Source organism: Talpa europaea (assembly GCF_964194135.1).
Source record: "Talpa europaea genome assembly, chromosome: X".
In the NCBI taxonomy this organism is placed as follows: Eukaryota; Metazoa; Chordata; class Mammalia; order Eulipotyphla; family Talpidae; genus Talpa; species Talpa europaea.
The window spans coordinates 30595080-30611974 of NC_140081.1; the positions used below are offsets into that span (position 1 = coordinate 30595080).

Genomic DNA, 16895 nt, shown 5'->3' on the forward strand with positions numbered 1-16895 from the left:
TCAATGAAAGCAAAATCTGGTTTATAGAAAAAAAAATCCAGACCAATAAATAAACGGAAAATGTAAATTACTAATATCAGGAATGAAAGAGGTGTCTTCAAGTACATGTTCTACAGAGAGTAAAAGCATAGTAAGGTAAAATTATGAACAATATTATGCCAATAATTTTGACAACTTAGATGAACTGGATAAATAATTGAAAGACTCAGAAGACTCAAATTACAAAATCTCAATGAAAAGTAAATAACCTAAATAGCCCTATATCTCTTGAACATATTTATAGTTAAAAACCTTCCCACAAATAAAACTCCAGACCCAAGTAGCTTCATTGGTGAATTCCACCAAACATTTAAGTAAAAAAATCACATTGATTCAATACAAATTCATTCAAAAACTAAAGAGGAGGAAATTTCCCAACTAATTCTTAAGGCTAGTGCTATTGGTGACACAAAATCAAAGACATTACAAAGAAAAGTAAAGACCAATGACATTCATGAATATATATATGCAAAAAATCTAGACAAAACTTAAGAATACTACATCATGATCAAATAGGATTTATCTCAGGATAAAGGTTAGTTTATCATTCAAAAAATGAATACAATTCACCATATTAACAGACTAAAAAATAAAAATTACGTATTATCTCAACAGAAGCAGAAGAAGCATTTGAAAGTTCAACACCCATTCCTGATAAACATGCTCAACAGAGTAGAAATAGAAATTTCCTCAACTTGATAAGGGCATTTACGAAAATGTACAGGAAACATCAATAGTGAAAGGCTGAAAGTTTGCCTCCTAAAACCAGGAACAAGAGAGGAATGTCCATTATTACCATTTACAGCTAATTCAACATTGCACTAGAAGTTCTAAACAATGCAATTAGGCAAGACAAAAATAAATGAAAGGCATCCAGATTAAAAAGAAAGAAGTATGGACCTCCCCAGTGGCGCAGAGGGTTGAGAGTTGAGCGCAGCACTGTGAAGCTGTCCGCAGCCTCTGCAGCACTGGTTCGATTCCCGGAGGCCAGCCCACTGCTCCCTCACCAGTGCTTCTGCCTGTTCTGCTCCCCGCTCTGTCTCTGGTGAATCATCTCACCCTCCCATGCCTGTACCCCAGCTCTTGTAGAAATAAAATGTAAATCTTTTTTTAAAAAAAAAAGTAAAACTGTCTTTATTTAGATGATGTGATCATCTATATAGAAAATCTGATAAAATAGCCAAAAAAACCTATAAAAACTAATAACGGAATTTAGAAAGGTTGCAGGAGTTAAGATCCATCAATTATATTTCTATACATTAGCATTGAACAACTGGAAATTGAAATTATAAAAACAATAGAAATTATAATATATCACAAACAAGAAATACTTAAGGAAAATTCATCAAATATTTTCAAGACATTGAAAACATCGCTCAGATCTAATATAGTTTCAAAACATTGAAAACATAAAACATCGCTCAGAAAAATTAAAGAAGCCCTAAGTAAATGAATAACATGGTCATGGATCCAAAGATCCAATATAGTAAAATGATACACATCCTCTCCAAATTGCCCTACAGAGGCAACATGACTCCAACCAAAATACCAGCAAGACATTTGAAGACAGATATCCTTACTCAAAAATTTATACAGAAAGGCAAAGGAACTAGAACTAAATATATTTCGAAAAGCAAGGATAATGTTGGAAGACTCATGCTATCCAATTTTAAGATGCATTATAAAGTACCTCCCTGGTGGCGCAAGAGTTTAAGACTCAACCTGTAAAGCTGTCCGCAGCCACTGCAACATGAGTTCGATAACCTGCCAGGGAGCTACCCACATGGCGCAGCAGACCTCTCCTGTCTTGCCCGCTGCTCCCCTCTGCAATGTATTTCGTACAGTCTGCCTGTTCTGTTCCCCACTATGTCTCTGTTGAATCCACTCACCCCCCCATACCTCTGGCCTGTACCCCAGTTCTTGTACACATAAATAAATAAATCTTTTAAAAAATCCATTATAAAGTTGTAATAAGCAAGATGGTGTGGAAGTGAAAAAAGCTAGACACAGAGATCAGTGGAACATAACAGAAAGTCCAGAAATAAATCCAAACAAATACGGGCAATGGATTTTATACAAGACTGCAAGAGTAATTCAATGAAGAAAAGGTCACCTTTTTTTTTTTTCTTTTTTTTTTAATAGAGGCATGTTTTATTTATTTGTTTGTTTGTTTTTTGTTTATACATGCACTGGGTACAGTCAGAAGCGCGGGAGGGTAAGAGAATTCACTAGAGCCAGAGCAGGGAGCAGAGCAGGCAGAAGGACCGAGGTACACTGCTGAGGGGAGCAGCGGGCGGCAGCAGAGGTCTGCACGCCATGTGGGACCCTCCTCCGGTGGCCGGGGAGCAGCCAGGGATTGAACCGGCGCCGCAGAGGCTGTGGGCAGCCTCGCGACCCAGCGCGCTCAACCGCTGCGCCACCGGGGAGGCCCAGAAAAGGTCACCTTTTAAACAAAAATGTTGGAACACCAGAAGCAAGGAAAACAAAAGAGAATATAAACAATTGAGACTATATCAAACTAAATAGCTTCTGCATGATGAAAGAGACTGTAACTAAAATGAAAAGACACCATACTGAATGGGGGGAAATAGCTACATATCATACATCTGACAAGGGTCTGATATCAAAGATCTACAAAGAACTCACAGAACTCAACAAAAAGAAAACAAATAATCCAATCCAAAATGGGCAGAGGAATTAAACAGACACTTTTCCAAAGAACATACACAGATGGCCAACAAGTACGTGAAACAAAGTTCATCATCACTTATGATCTAGGAAATGCATATCAAAATCACAATGAGATACCACCTCATACCAGTGAGAATGGCCCATATTAAAAAGACAGAAAAAACAAGTGCTGGTGGGGATGTGGAGAAAAGGGAACCCTCCTATACTACTGGTGAGAATGCAGACATGTACAGCCCTATAGAAAGCACTGTGGAGGGCCTCCCTGGTGGCTTAGGAGATTGAGCACCACACTGTGAAGCTGTCCACAGCCAATGCAGCACGGGTTCGATCCCGGCCGGCTGGCGAGAATCCCACATGGTGAGGCAGACCTCTCCTGTCTCGCCCACTGCTCCCCTCAGCAGGATATTTCGTCAGTCTGCCTGTTCTGTTCCCAGCTCTGTCTCTGGTAAAACCTCTCACCTCCCCCCACACATCTGGCCTATACCCTGGTTCTTATATAAATAAATAAATCTTTTTAAAAAAAGAAAAGAAAAGAAAGCAATGTGGAGGTTTCTCAAAAGTCTAAAAGTAGATCAGCTGTACAACCCAGAAATTCCACTCCTAGGTATCTACCCAAAAAATACAGAAACACTAATTTGAAAGGAATCCTATTCTCTTATGTTCATAGCAGCACTACTTACAATAGACAAGATATGGAAACAACCCAAGTGCCCAAAAACAGATGAATGGATCAAGAAGATGTGATATATATACACACACACTGCAACACTACTGAGCAATTAAAAAAGATAAACTCATCCATTTGTGGCAGCATGGATGAAGCTGGAAAGGATTATGCTAAGCAAAATAAGCCAGAGGACAAAGATAAATACTAGATAGTATCACTTATATATGGAATACAGAAAAACCAAAGAAAGAGTCAGACAAAGACAAACTTGAAAACCAAACCCTAAAAGCTGACTGCAGATCAGTGGCTTTCAGAAAAGAGGGTGGGGAGGGGGAAGAAGTGATCAGGGGAGGGGGAGAGCACAATGGACTTATACTAGAGGGGATGGGTGCTTCAGTGGTGTGAGTGCTTCAATGACTATCCTGAGGGGGAAATTCTATACTGCCAAAACAATAGCAAGGATGTAAAAAATGGTACTTCAGTAATAACTAAAAATAGGGCCTCCCCGCTGGCGCAGCGGTTGAGCGCTGGGTTGCGAAGCTGCCCACAGCCTCTGCTGCGCCGGTTCGATCCCCGGCCACCGGGTGAGGGTTCGACATGGCGCGCAGACCTCTCCTGCTGCCTGCTGCTCCCCTCAGCAGTGTGCTTCGTCACTCTGCCTGTTCTGCTCCCCGCTCTGGCTCTGGTGAATTCTCTCACCCTCCCGTGTTCTGACTGTACCCAGTGCTTGTATAAATAAATAAATAAATATTTTAAAATAATAATAACTAAAAATAAAATCTAAAAGGTATGTTAAATATATACTGTTTATTCAGAAAAAAAATTAATGTTGGAACAATTGAACATCCACGTGTAAAATGAAAAAGCTCATAGGGCCTCCCTGGTGGCGCAAGGGATTAAGCACAGCACTGTGAAGCTATCCCCAGCCTCCGCAGCATGAGTTCCATCCCAGGCCGGCCAGGGAGCAACCCACATGGCACAGCAGACCTCTCCTGACTCGCCTGCTGCTCCCCTCAGCAGTGTATTTCAGTCAGTCTGCCTGTTCTGTTTCCCACTCTGTCTCTGGTAAATCCTCTCACACCCCCCTCCCGTACCTCTGGCTTGTACCCCATAAATATGCATAAATAAATAAATCTTTTTTTAAAAAGAAAAAGCTCATACCTTACATAGAAACTAACTCAAAATAAATTAAAAATCTAACTGTGAAAAGCAAAACCATACGACTTTTAGGAGAAAAACTAACCTGGAGTTAAGCAAAGAGTTTTCGGACATGACACCATAAGCATGGTCAGTAACAGAAGAAGTTGATAAACTGGGTTTGCATGAAAATCTGAAACTTTTGCTCTTTTGCAAAGATACTTAAGATAATGAAAAAAAAGCTACAAACTGAGAGAGAATATTTGCAAATTACATATCTAATAAAGGAGTTGCATCTAGAATATGTAAAGAATTCTCAACACATAAGCAACCCCACTACTAGGGATCTTCCAAACTACAACAAAGACTAATTCAAAAGAATACCTGTACCCCTATGTTTATTGCAGCACTACTTATAATAGGTAAGACTTGGAAACAACCCAAATGCCCAAAAATAGATGACTGGATTAAGAAGACAATGTGGTACAGGAGACACCATAGTTGACTCCTGCTAAATTCTTCCTGTTTGTTTAGAGCTAATTCCCCTGGATGTGACACATATACACAATGGAATACTACTCAGCAAACAAAAAAGATAAACTCATGCCATTTGCAGCAACATGGATGGACCTAGAAGGGATTATGCTCAGTGAAATAAGCCAGAAAGAAAAAGAAATATATCAGATGTTTTCACTTATAGGAGGAATATATGGGTACCAAATAAGGCATTAGGGAAGAAATAATAACAAAAAACATAACAACACAAAACAAAAATAAACAGACAACTATAAATCAGAGACATTCTGCAGGGGATGGGGAGGGAGAGGGATCAAAACAAGAAAGGGAAGAGCTCAAGGGACTATGGTGATGGTACTTTGGTGAAATGGTGGTGGAAATTCTATGGGGATTACACCTGAGAAAAGAAAGCAAACATTGTAAAAAAAAAAATGAAAAATGATGTAAAATATATAAAAATAAATTTAAAAAAATAAAAATTATATAATCATATTAAAAAAAGTAAGGAACAATACAATTAGCAAACAGATAAAAGACATGAACAGTCACTTCAGCAAAGAAGGCATGTCATCGGAAAAATAAGGGCATGAAAAGATGCTGAGTACTAGGGAACTGCAAATTAAAATCAAAAGGAGAGACAAATACACATCTGTTAAGATGGCTAAAATAAAAACTACCAACAATTCCAAGTGCTGAAGAGAATGTGGAACAACTAGACCTCTTGCATATTGCATTGTAATGTACTCTAGAAATCAGCTTGGCAGTTTCCTTATAAAGTTAAATGTATACACAATCTAACCCAAGATCCCACTCCTGGGTATTTACCACAGAAAAAGAAATGACAACGTAGAGTCGCACTAAGACCTGCACACTAATGCTTACAGCAGCTCTGTTCATAATCACCAAAAACTGGAAACAACTCAAATGTCCTTTAACTGGTAAACGAGTAAACAAGCTATTGTATATCTATACAATAGAATTCTACTCAGCAATTTAAAAACTTGCTAACTATTGATAGATGCAAAGTCATGGGTGAATCTCCAAGGCATTATGCTGAATAAAAAAAGCTAATCCCCAAAGACTATGCACAGTATGATTCCACAAAGGTTCCCTTCTCAGAAGCTTCATTATCAGTGTCAATCCCAGGTACAAGAACTTGAAAGAATGACCATTAATGCTCAACAGTGTTACAGCCTCTCATTTCTTTTTTTTTAAAGATTTATTTATTTATGCCTAAAGAGCTGGGGTGTAAGCCAGAGGTGCGGGGAGTGAGAGCATTCACCAGAGACAGTGTGGGGAGCAGAACAGGAGGCAGACTGACTAAAATACACTGCTGAGGGGAGCAGCAGGAGAGACAGGAGAGTTCTGCTGTGCCATGTCTACAGACAGCTTCATAGCGCTGATGCTAAACCCCTTGTGCCACCCGGAAGGCCCAGCATCTCATTTCTTGATAGCGAACATAGAATTCATTAAATACATATTTTTGTAGCACTCATTATGTGTTAACTACTGTTCCAGAGGCTACTGTTCCAACAGCAAAAAAGACAGGCATTGCTGTCTACATGAGGCTTATGTTCTAATGCATTTAGGAAAAGCTCTCCAGGACACTGATGTGCCCTTGACAACCAGTGTAGAAAGTGTGGAGACACCATACACAAAAATCAACTCAAAATGGATTAAAGAACTAGACATAAGACCTGAAACCATAAAATACATAGAAGGAAATGTAGGCGAAACACTATGTGATATTCACATCAAAGACATCTTTACAGACACATCACCCAAAGCAGTGATAGTGAAGGCAAAGATCAACAGCTGGGACTACATCAAATTAAAGAGCTTCTGCACAGCAAAAGAGACAATAACAAAAACAAAGAGAAAAACCAACCACTGGGAGAACATTTTTTCACACAACACTAATGATAAAGGACTGATCACAAAAATCTGCAAAGAGCTGATGAGACTTAATAACAGCAAGGAAAATAATCCAGTCAAAAAATGGGCAGAAGAGCTAAAAAGAAACTTCTCTGAAGAGGAAATGCACATGGCCAACAGGGATATGAAAAAATGTTCAACATCACTTGTAATCAGGGAAATGCAAATCAAAACTACCATGAGATACCATCTTACACCAGTGAGAATGGCACATATTAAAAAAACTAGCAACAACAAATGTTGGTGAGGGTGTGGAGAAAAAGGAACTCCCCTGCACTGCTGGTGGGAGTGCAAACTGGTCCAACCACTATGGAGAGCTGTGTGGAGATTTCTGGACCTACTAAACATAGAGCTTCCATATGATCCAGCAATTCCACTCCTAGGTATTTACCCAAAGGACACAGAAACATCAATTCCAAAGAGCACCTGCACCCCTATGTTTATAGCAGCACTGTTTACAATAGATAAGCTTTGGAAACAGCCCAAATGCCCAAAAATAGATGACTGGATCAAGAAGATGTGGTCCATATACACCATGGAATATTACTCAGCATTCAAAAAAGATAAACACATGCAGTTTGCAGCAACATGGATGGCGCTGGAAGGGATCATGCTCAGCGAAATAAGCCAGAAAGAAAAAGAAAAATACCGGATGTTCTCACTCATAGCAGGAATCTAGAAAACTTAAATAAGGGACCAGGAAAATGAATAACTATAAGAAAGTGAAAATCAAAATCAACAAAAAACTATGAACCAGAGACACTCTATGGGGGGTAGGGGGCGGGAGGGGAGGGATTGGGGTCAAAATAAGAGGGTTGCAATTGTATGGGGAATATAAAAATAAAATTTATTATTAAAAAAAAAAGTGTGGAGATACCTGACAGCTCAAGAGACCCAGCTCCACTGGCTGCTCAGCTCTGTGATAGTGATGTCTGGAGGTGAGAAAGCTTTTCAGCAACTGTTTCCACCTGAGAAACCTGGCAGAGTCACTCTGAACATCCCCTGATGCTTCCCCTCTGGCATCCTGTCATCCCGGTCAGTTCAGGCTGCTATAACAGCATATACACACACTGGGTGGCTTATGAACTGCAGAAACTTTACTTTCTCATAGTTCTAGAAGCTGGGAAGCCTGAGACGAGGGTGCCAGCATGGTCCGGCTCTGGTTGGAGAGTTCTCTTCAGGGTTACAGATTGCTGACTACTTGTTACATCCTCACAGGTCAAGAGAGAATTCTCTGGGGTCTCTTCTATAAAGGCTTTGATTCCAGTCATGAGAGCCCCAACTTTATGACCTAACCACTTCCCAGAATCACATCTCCTAATACCATCATATTGGGGGTTAGGATTTCAACATATGGTGGGGGGGGGGGGGAGCAACAAGAAAAGCTTCCTAACATATTCTCTTGTAAATGAAACAGAGGCAGTTTTTCAAAAGACATATGAATTTAAAAATCAGACCAAAAAACAAATGAAGAAGTTACTGATACTCATCATATAAGCCTTATATCATCTCATGTAAACTAATGCCAAATAGTTACTCAGTGTCACAAAGTTTCGTGAGTGTAACAAACAGGACTATACAGCATACAGCTTCACCTGCACAACCTTCCAAGCAGTAAGGTTAACAGATTACCAGCTAATACGTGAACAGTGAGGTTGAGATCGGTGCCAAGCTTCTCTTTTAATTTCAAAATATACAGCAAAGCTGCAAGAAGGATATAAAGCACACCCTTTCATCCGTCCACTACCTACGTTTAACAATTGCTAGTATTGTGTCATATTTATTTTCTCTATATATATGGTTGTGTGTATTTTTTTACTTAACTTCTTACAAGTAAATTGCATACATTAGGACACATACACTTTACTTATACATTTCCACCTACATTAGCCTATGAAACCTCAATTACTACACCTAAGAAAAATAACAGCAATTCCCTAATATCATCTAATACCAAGTCCACATTTAAAGATTCCTGACTATCCCCAAAACATTTTTTGTAGCTCATTTTCATGAACTAGAGACCAATCAAATGTCCTGCACTACATTTGGTTATATATCTTTAGTCTGCATTAACTATCTTAATTTGTTCAGGTTACTAGAACAAAATACCAGACTGGGTGGCTTAAACAACAAGCACTTATTTCTCATAGTTCTGGAGGCTGGGAAGTCCAAGATCTGATGCCTGTGTAGGGCATTTTCTGACTTGTATGGGGCCATCTCCTTGTTGTGTCCTCACACAGTTAAAAGAGGTCAGAGCTCATCTTTAAGGGCACAAATTGCATCACCAGGTCTTCATCCTAGTAACTTTGTCAAATCAAATTACCACTTGAAGGCCCTCTAAATACCACCACCCTGGGGGCTAGTTTCAAAGCATGAATGGGGGGGGGCACAATTTGGTCCCTTAACGAACACTTAGCCTGCCTTTTTGTTACTCTTGATAGCCACTTCTTGAAAAAACCGGGACATACACCTTGCAGAGTGTCACATATTTTGGATATATCCGTTATTTAGTGTGGCATTTTATAACTTGTTTCTCTATCCTCTACAATTCCTGTAACTGAAAGGTGTGCCTAAATCCTTAAGCAGAGTCAGATGAAACATCTGGAGGATAAATATTACATAGGTAAAGCTGCATGCTTGCTATTGCATCAAATCAGGATTTACATAATGCCAGATAAGCCCACAATGGGCAAAGATAAGTTGATGTCTTGGTTAGAAGATGGAGACTGACAGACCTCTTCACTATAAAGGTACCTTAGTTCCTTTGCAATAGGCAAGAAGTCTGTGGGGTAATACTGAGCAACATGCCAATTGCTTGTTTCCCAACAACCTTTCACCTATGGCTCTGGAATTCACTGAAAATCCTTGTCCAATCAAGTGTCATTGGAGGTTGTGAAATGGTAATTTTTCTAATTAAATCATTCTTTTGGAATGATTCAAGAAATGTCATTCTTCTAATTTTTAGGACACATTTTACATCCGTTTATAACTTCTAAATAAAGTTTTAGGGGCCCCTCTGGTGGCACAAGGGGTTAAGCACAGCACTGTGAAGCTATCCGCAGCTACTGCAGCACAAGTTCGATTCCCGGCAAGCCAAGGAGCTACCCACATGGCACAACAGAGCTTTCCTGGTGGCTCAAGTGGTTAAGTCAAAGAGCTATCAAGCAATCACCAGTGACTGCAGCCTGAGTTCTATCCCCCACCAGGAGCTAACCCACATGGCTCAGCAGACCTCTCCTGTCTCACCTGCTCAGCAGTGTATTTCAGTAGCTCTGCCTGTCCTGCTCCCTACTCTATCTGTGGTGAATCCTCACACCATCCCCCTCCAGCCTACACCCCAGTTCTTGTATGCATAAATCAATAAAAATGTTTTTTAAAAAAGAACATCCTCACATTCATGAAAAATTTTGCTCAATGACATAACTATAATCTCCTATTTCTAATGAAATTTTCTTCTCTACAAATGTTGCTTTATTTTTACTCAATGTTTCAACTGCAGAACAAGTATCGGTGCTACAGAAATATCAGGCCATTCAGAAGAGTAAAAAAGGAAAAGTGACATCTCCCGTCCCTTTCTCCGAACAACTGGTCCTACCCCCAAAAGATAACCACTGCTAAGCTGTGTATTCTTTCATAGAAGTGCACATGTCATATATACACATACATCCTGTTTATGTACATGCATTACATAATTTTTTTAAAGAATAAATGAGATTCAGTTTTCAGTGCCTTGTTTTTCCCACATTATATGTGGACATCTCAAAACACTTCTTTTCACCAGCAGCACAGTATTCGTTAGCAAGTATGTGCTGTAATCTGATCCATCTTGATGAGTACTGCAACTTGCCTCTGCTGCTGTTAAGTTTCGCTGCCTATATATTGTAACATGCTAGTGTAAATACTTCTGAAGGATAAAGTCCAAGAATTGAGACTGCTGGTAAAAAGAGTATGGCGTGTACACTGTAAACTTTTTTCTACTTATTAACAAATATCCCACCAAAAAGTTTACAGTTCTTACCACCACCATAACCGGATCCTAATGCATTTTAAAATTAAAGCAGGCTTCCACTGAACCTCAAGTACCAAAGCAAAGCTTGCCAAAAAAATCACAGTCTAAAGTGAGAATGAGAACTAATATTTACCAAGCATTTAAGTACCAAACACTGCACTGAACTTTACAATATCTCGATGCTGTGAGTGATACCATCTCCATTTTTTGAAAGAGGAAACTGAGGTTCAAAGAACTTCCCAATGTTACAGCTTTAAGAGAAACAAGGCCAACATTTGAATTCAGAGGAACTGGTACAAAGTGAGACCACATGAAACAGTCCCAATCTGACACCAAAGTGAAGGGGGTCTTAAAGAAAGAAAGAAAGAAAGAAAACAGGGTTCATGATCAACCAGGCAGAGGGTGATTGGTAAATATTTGCTCACAGGCTCAAATGTTAATGTCATGCTACTGCCAGGAGTCATATTTTCTTTCAGACTTTGCCTATGAACCCACTCTCGGGCTGTGCATAGTAATCCAGCACCAAGAAAGTAACAGTGAGCCCATAGGAAGCTGGAGGGACTGACCAACATGTACTTGGAAAGTTGACAGGTGTGGGGGGGAGGGAGTAGCAGGTGGTAAGCTAGTATGGCAAAGTTAGATATTTTGGACTCTATCAGTTGTCACAAAAACATTATGGGGGAAGTGGAAGTACTGTACACATGAGAGAGAACCACAACTAACCGCCACCATCTGTTTATACTACCTTTCCCTGTTTTAAAAAACTTGCTATTTCTGCTGCACAGACATGCTGAGCCCAGGAACTTTAGGATGACGTTTAATCATGTACAGAATCAGACAGCTGGCAGCTCCATGCCCTGACAAAACAGGTTAAACTTGCGCCAGGCAAAGTCCTTGCCCACTTCCGTGGCCATGCAGCTCCCCTTGAGGGCTCTGGGGAAGCTGCTTTTAACTTTCCTGGAGAATGTGATCACCTTCCTTTACTTGTTTGGCCTGTTGTCTGGGAAGAGTGCTAATAACTGTCCCTAGGTGGGTGGGGGTGTTCCTTTCAATTATAACGTTAAGCATTCACAGTGTGTTTTATTGTCCTTAGTCCTTTGCACCTAAACAAGCTCATATGGAATAGATTTGATTCACACACACCATCCTAAGGTAACATGAACTATTCTTTAAAGATAAGGGGAGGGCCTCCCCTGGTGGCGCAGCGGTTGAGCGCTGGGCTGTGAAGCTGCCTGCAGCCTCTGCAGCGCCGGTTTGATCCTCGGCTGCTCCCCGGCCACCTGAGGGAGAGTCCCACATGGTGCACAGACCTCTCCTGCCGCCCGCTGCTCCCCTCAGCAGTGTACTTCGGTCCTTCTGCCTGCTCTGCTCCCCGCTCTGGCTCTGGTGAATTCTCTCACCTACCCGCGCTTCTGACTATACCCAGTGCTTGTATAAATAAATAAATAAAATAAAATAAAAATAAAGATAAGGGGATATAAAGGTGAGAGAGAGAAGAAGAAAAATCTCTTCTCCTTTTCTTATTTTGACTCCATTGCTAGCATAGATTCGAGAAGTTCCATCAGTACAGTCAACAATTGAAAAGTCACAGAAAACTGTCAACATCATGTGATTTAAATAGGAAGAAGTGGACATCAAATTAGCTGATTTGAGGAGCATCTTAAAATGCCATCACAAGTACCAGCGAACACAGACATGGACACACTATTCAGTGATTCCACTTCCACAGGTCAAACATCAAAAAGCACAAAAGGATATATATAGTGATGTTTCCTTGTCCCACCCTATGTCACAGCCACCTAGTTCCTCCCCCACCAGTAAAGGACATCCTCCAGAGCTACTTTATGGCTATACCAGTAAATAAATAAACAAACAGATTGTCACAATATGTTTTAATACATGACTACATATATTGCTATATATAACTCGCTATAGTAACATGTCAATTTATTCTAAAGTATTAAAGTCTTTTCTCCCAAAGTGTCTTTGAAATATTTTTAATTTGGCAAAAAATATACATATTTATACATATTTTTAAATTTCAAAGTAGATTTTTGAAGTTCTTGAGAACTGAACTTTCAAAAATTTATCAACATTAATGGCTGAATTGTTTATCTCCAGAAATGAAACTGGATGCCCAGCACATACCAGATACTTAACAAATGTTTCCTGAGGTCTTTTCATCCTTTATTACTCAGATGCAACAGGGCAATTACTCACTTCCTCTATTGATAATGAGAAATAAAATCTGATTACTTACTACTGAAAAAGAGAAGTCCTGAAAATCTGTACTGAATTCACGTAAGTATCAAAGATTTTCATACTGAATTTTATCAGAATCCCTAATCTCAATAGTCCTCAACATGTAAATATAATATAGTTAGCTACTCAAATAACATTAGAATTCAGATGGGGTGGGCTTGAAACAGAAGACTGCATACCTCTGAGAGAAAGAGATCTTTTCTCACAATAACGGGCAAATATATTAATCCAAATCTTAATACATCAAATATTGATCAAAATACATCAAAGTGTTAATGTGTGGCAGAACGGGAGGATATCACATCTTGACAGACTAAATTTCTGAACACATTTCGAAGAAACACTAACATCCAAAGACACAGACCAAAATTACACGAATGCTATAAGATGATGTTGCCTTTTCTGAACAGCCATCAGTTAAACCAGATTTCAGTAACACAAAATGAAACAGGCCCCAGTGACTAAAAGATTGAGCTGTGTTTAAAAAATATATATCAGCAAAGGAAAATTCCACTGTTGTTTTTAAGCCTTAAGATAAAGATGACTGGGCTCCTAAGAACATGGAGTACTACTCAGAAAATATATTTTTAAATATCCATTTATTTTCTCTGCACTTGAACCTGTCAAATTTACCTTGTAAAAAGTATTCCACGTTGTACTTTAATGAATTGGATTTGGGAGCTATAAAATAAAAACCTTTTGGTGGTTATCCATATACAAATAAAGGAAAGCCTTCATTTGCATTGTGGCTCATTTGCATTGTCACTTGAAATGCCAATGTGCTTCAACTTCCCACTCTATCTGCTCAGGCAACTTACTAACTTACCTGCAGTCTTGGCATCCGTCATTTGCCACTAGCAACAATCACAGAACTTAAGATGGGCCAGGTGTTTGTGTTCATACCTGGAATTCCCAATAACCAACTTCACTTTTAAACCTGATACTGTTTCAATTCCAGATCTCAGGGCTCCTGAGAGCACTGGGTAACCTTGGTTACTGTGAACGTGGACTGTCAAGGACCAACCAAGAACCACGAGAAGCAAGGCCTAGGGCCGTGGGTAATTTTCACATTAAAGATTAAGATGCCTGCTTTCCATTCTCTATCTGGGACTCCGGAATGGAAACTGAGTGTGGAGGGATCCCTCCAGTATAAGTGATGAAGTAAAATGTTCCCTACTGGGAACAGTCACAAAGTGGGTTCATCTATTTCACATGAGGACGTCAATCAGGGCCTGAACTCCACTGGAATTAAATTCAGAAAGAGAATACTTAGCTCCAGTTTGTAGCCGTGGAGTAGGGGACAGAGGACACAGGGAAAGGAAGAGGGATGATTCAGATTACAGCTAATTGACATCCAGGTAATAACAAGATTTGTACTGACAAACATCTAACATACTGTGTGCCATTAAATCCAGAGAGGATGGTGCTATCCGCACACCCTTCACAACAAAAGAAGGCTGACTCTAGAATTAAAAACCACTACTTTTCCTCTTCATATGCTCAGAAATATATCTTCAAAGACGAGTCCAGATTACAATCAGAGAAATACAAAAGCACCTCTTTGTTTGGAGAAGGCAAGTAACTGGGTAAACTTCCCACCGGGACTTAGCGGTGGGGGCATGCCCATCTCCTGGACTAGGCCCGGCTAGGTGCTGCACCACTCTGGGCCCTGGAACACGCTCATCTTTCACAGTGCTTCATACAAGAGACCGGGGACACAGATGTCAGAAGTGGGCGCCCACCTAGGATGACCACGGATGTGGCATCCACCAGCCGGGTGAGCCCATATCCAAGCCTAGAAGCCCTTGGCCCTCACCCCCACTCTCACTGAGGCGTGCTTCCTGGGGTGGCGCGGTCTCCCGGGAAGTCACCCACCTTTCACCCACCTTCCCTCCCCTGGCCGTACACACACACCCGTAGAGGCTGAACTGGGGCGGGGGCACTGGGGACGCAATGGGGGTCGAAATGGAGACAGAATCGGGTGGACCGAACCGGGTCATCGCTGTGCCTTTCGTTTTCCCGATGTGCTGCTGAAGAAGCGTGGAGATGGGTGGGATTCATTTTAACGGTAACAGAAAATGCAGACAGTTGACCTTGGGAGCCAAAAGCGTCGCAGCGGGAAACGGAAAAGAAACGAAACACGTTGGCAAGTCTAGGGGGAGCACCGCGCAGCGCGAGGGGGGAGCGCAGCGGCGCGGCCGCCGGAGGGGTGTCAGGCTGTGGGCGCGGGTCTGGGGTGCTCACCGTAGATCATGGCCAACCCGGTCTCGTGCAGGAAGCGCACCCGGCGGTGCTTGAAGAGCCAGATGGTGAGGATGGTGAGCGTGAGCAGCAGGATGAAGGTGAGCAAGCTCACGCTGTCTTGCCGGTGGCTCTCCTCCGCCTCCTTCTCGGTGGCCAGCTCCTCCATGGCGCTGCTGTCCTCGGCCGCCGCCCCAGAGGAGGCCGCGGCCACCGCACGCAGCCCCCGACCCAGCAGCAGCGGCAGCAGCGGCAGCAGTAGCAGCCGCGGTGGCAGCGCCCGGGCCGCCCGCCCCGGGCCAAAGCGCGCCGCGTCACCAGGCTCCATCGTCCCGGGGCCACCCGCACCTCCCGCGCGCGGGGACCGGCAGCCCGCGCCGTCGGCGGTTCCCGCGGTGCCGCGGACCTGCCGGAGTGGCCGGGGCAGCCGCAGCTCCTCCTCCCACTGGCGCCGGGGCCGGGGCTGAGCCGGGAGCCGCGGCGGGGGAGGGGCGCGCGCAGTGCGCAGGATCCCCAAGCCCCGCCCCCCGCCCGCGCACCTGTTCGGCCCCAGCCCCGCCGCCCCGCGCCGCGCCTGCCGAGAGCCGACCTGGCACCCGGGCGGGACAGCCTGCGGGCTCCGGTGCCGAGGGCCGGGCTGCGCGCCGTGGCCACGCCGAGCTCCTCGCCCGGTCCTGGCGCACCTGGCCAGGCCGTCTGGGGTCGAGGAGCTGGTTCCTGGGCCGTCGCCGTCGCGCTTCCTCACCGGGACGCCAGAGGTCGCCCGGCCTGGCAGAAGCGCCGGCTTGGATTCGCGCAGTGCGGTCTCCAGTCCTGTCGCGGGGGCCACCGCTAAGGGTTTGAGCTCAGTTCAGACCAGTGTGTTAGACGCCCTGGGCCCAATAAAGAGGAGACGTTGGGGGAACTGGTGAGCCCCGAAGCCACGTTTCCCCCTCTACTTGCCTTCCCGCAACTCAGAGCGCCTTCCAGCCCCCGGGGCTTCCCTGACTCTGCCAGGCTTCATTCAAACCTCTGCTCTAGTCTGTCTGTGAGGACTGATAAGGGCTTGGAGTGGGGGACAGTGTTAAAATACTTCCTTCACCAACTGGGAAGACTGACTTCTTTCGCTGCACTTTGTAACTAACCCTCTTGGGAAAGAGGGGTGACCAGAGGAACTGAAAACTGGCCATCCCAGGTAGATGAGTGGGTGGTCCCTGGGACACACGTAGGGGGAGTTTACCCGGGTGGCCCTTTTATATTTACCTTCTAGTAACCTGGGGAGTGGTCAGATGATTCTTACAACAGGGCCACCCTCTTAAAAACAATTAGGAAGTCTATTTTGGAGTATAAAGCGTCTTGGAACAAATCTTCAGGAACTAGGATTTTCAATCCATTTTATGCTTTTAGTCAAGGAAG

At 42.7% G+C, this 16895-nt stretch overlaps 1 protein-coding gene across 2 annotated transcripts in view; it reads right to left on the reverse strand.

Moving 5' to 3' along the window:
• The window catches only part of SLC9A7 (solute carrier family 9 member A7), a gene marked incomplete at its 5' end in the record, with an annotated part of 131496 nt that extends 115668 nt beyond the window's left edge, over nt 1–15828 (reverse strand). For both annotated transcript variants that reach the window (XM_084259148.1, XM_084259147.1), the window contains one exon: nt 15504–15828. In XM_084259148.1, the coding sequence (XP_084115274.1) occupies nt 15504–15828 (325 nt within the window). The remainder of the gene's footprint in view (nt 1–15503) is intronic.
• Nucleotides 15829–16895: the final 1067 nt, after the last annotated feature.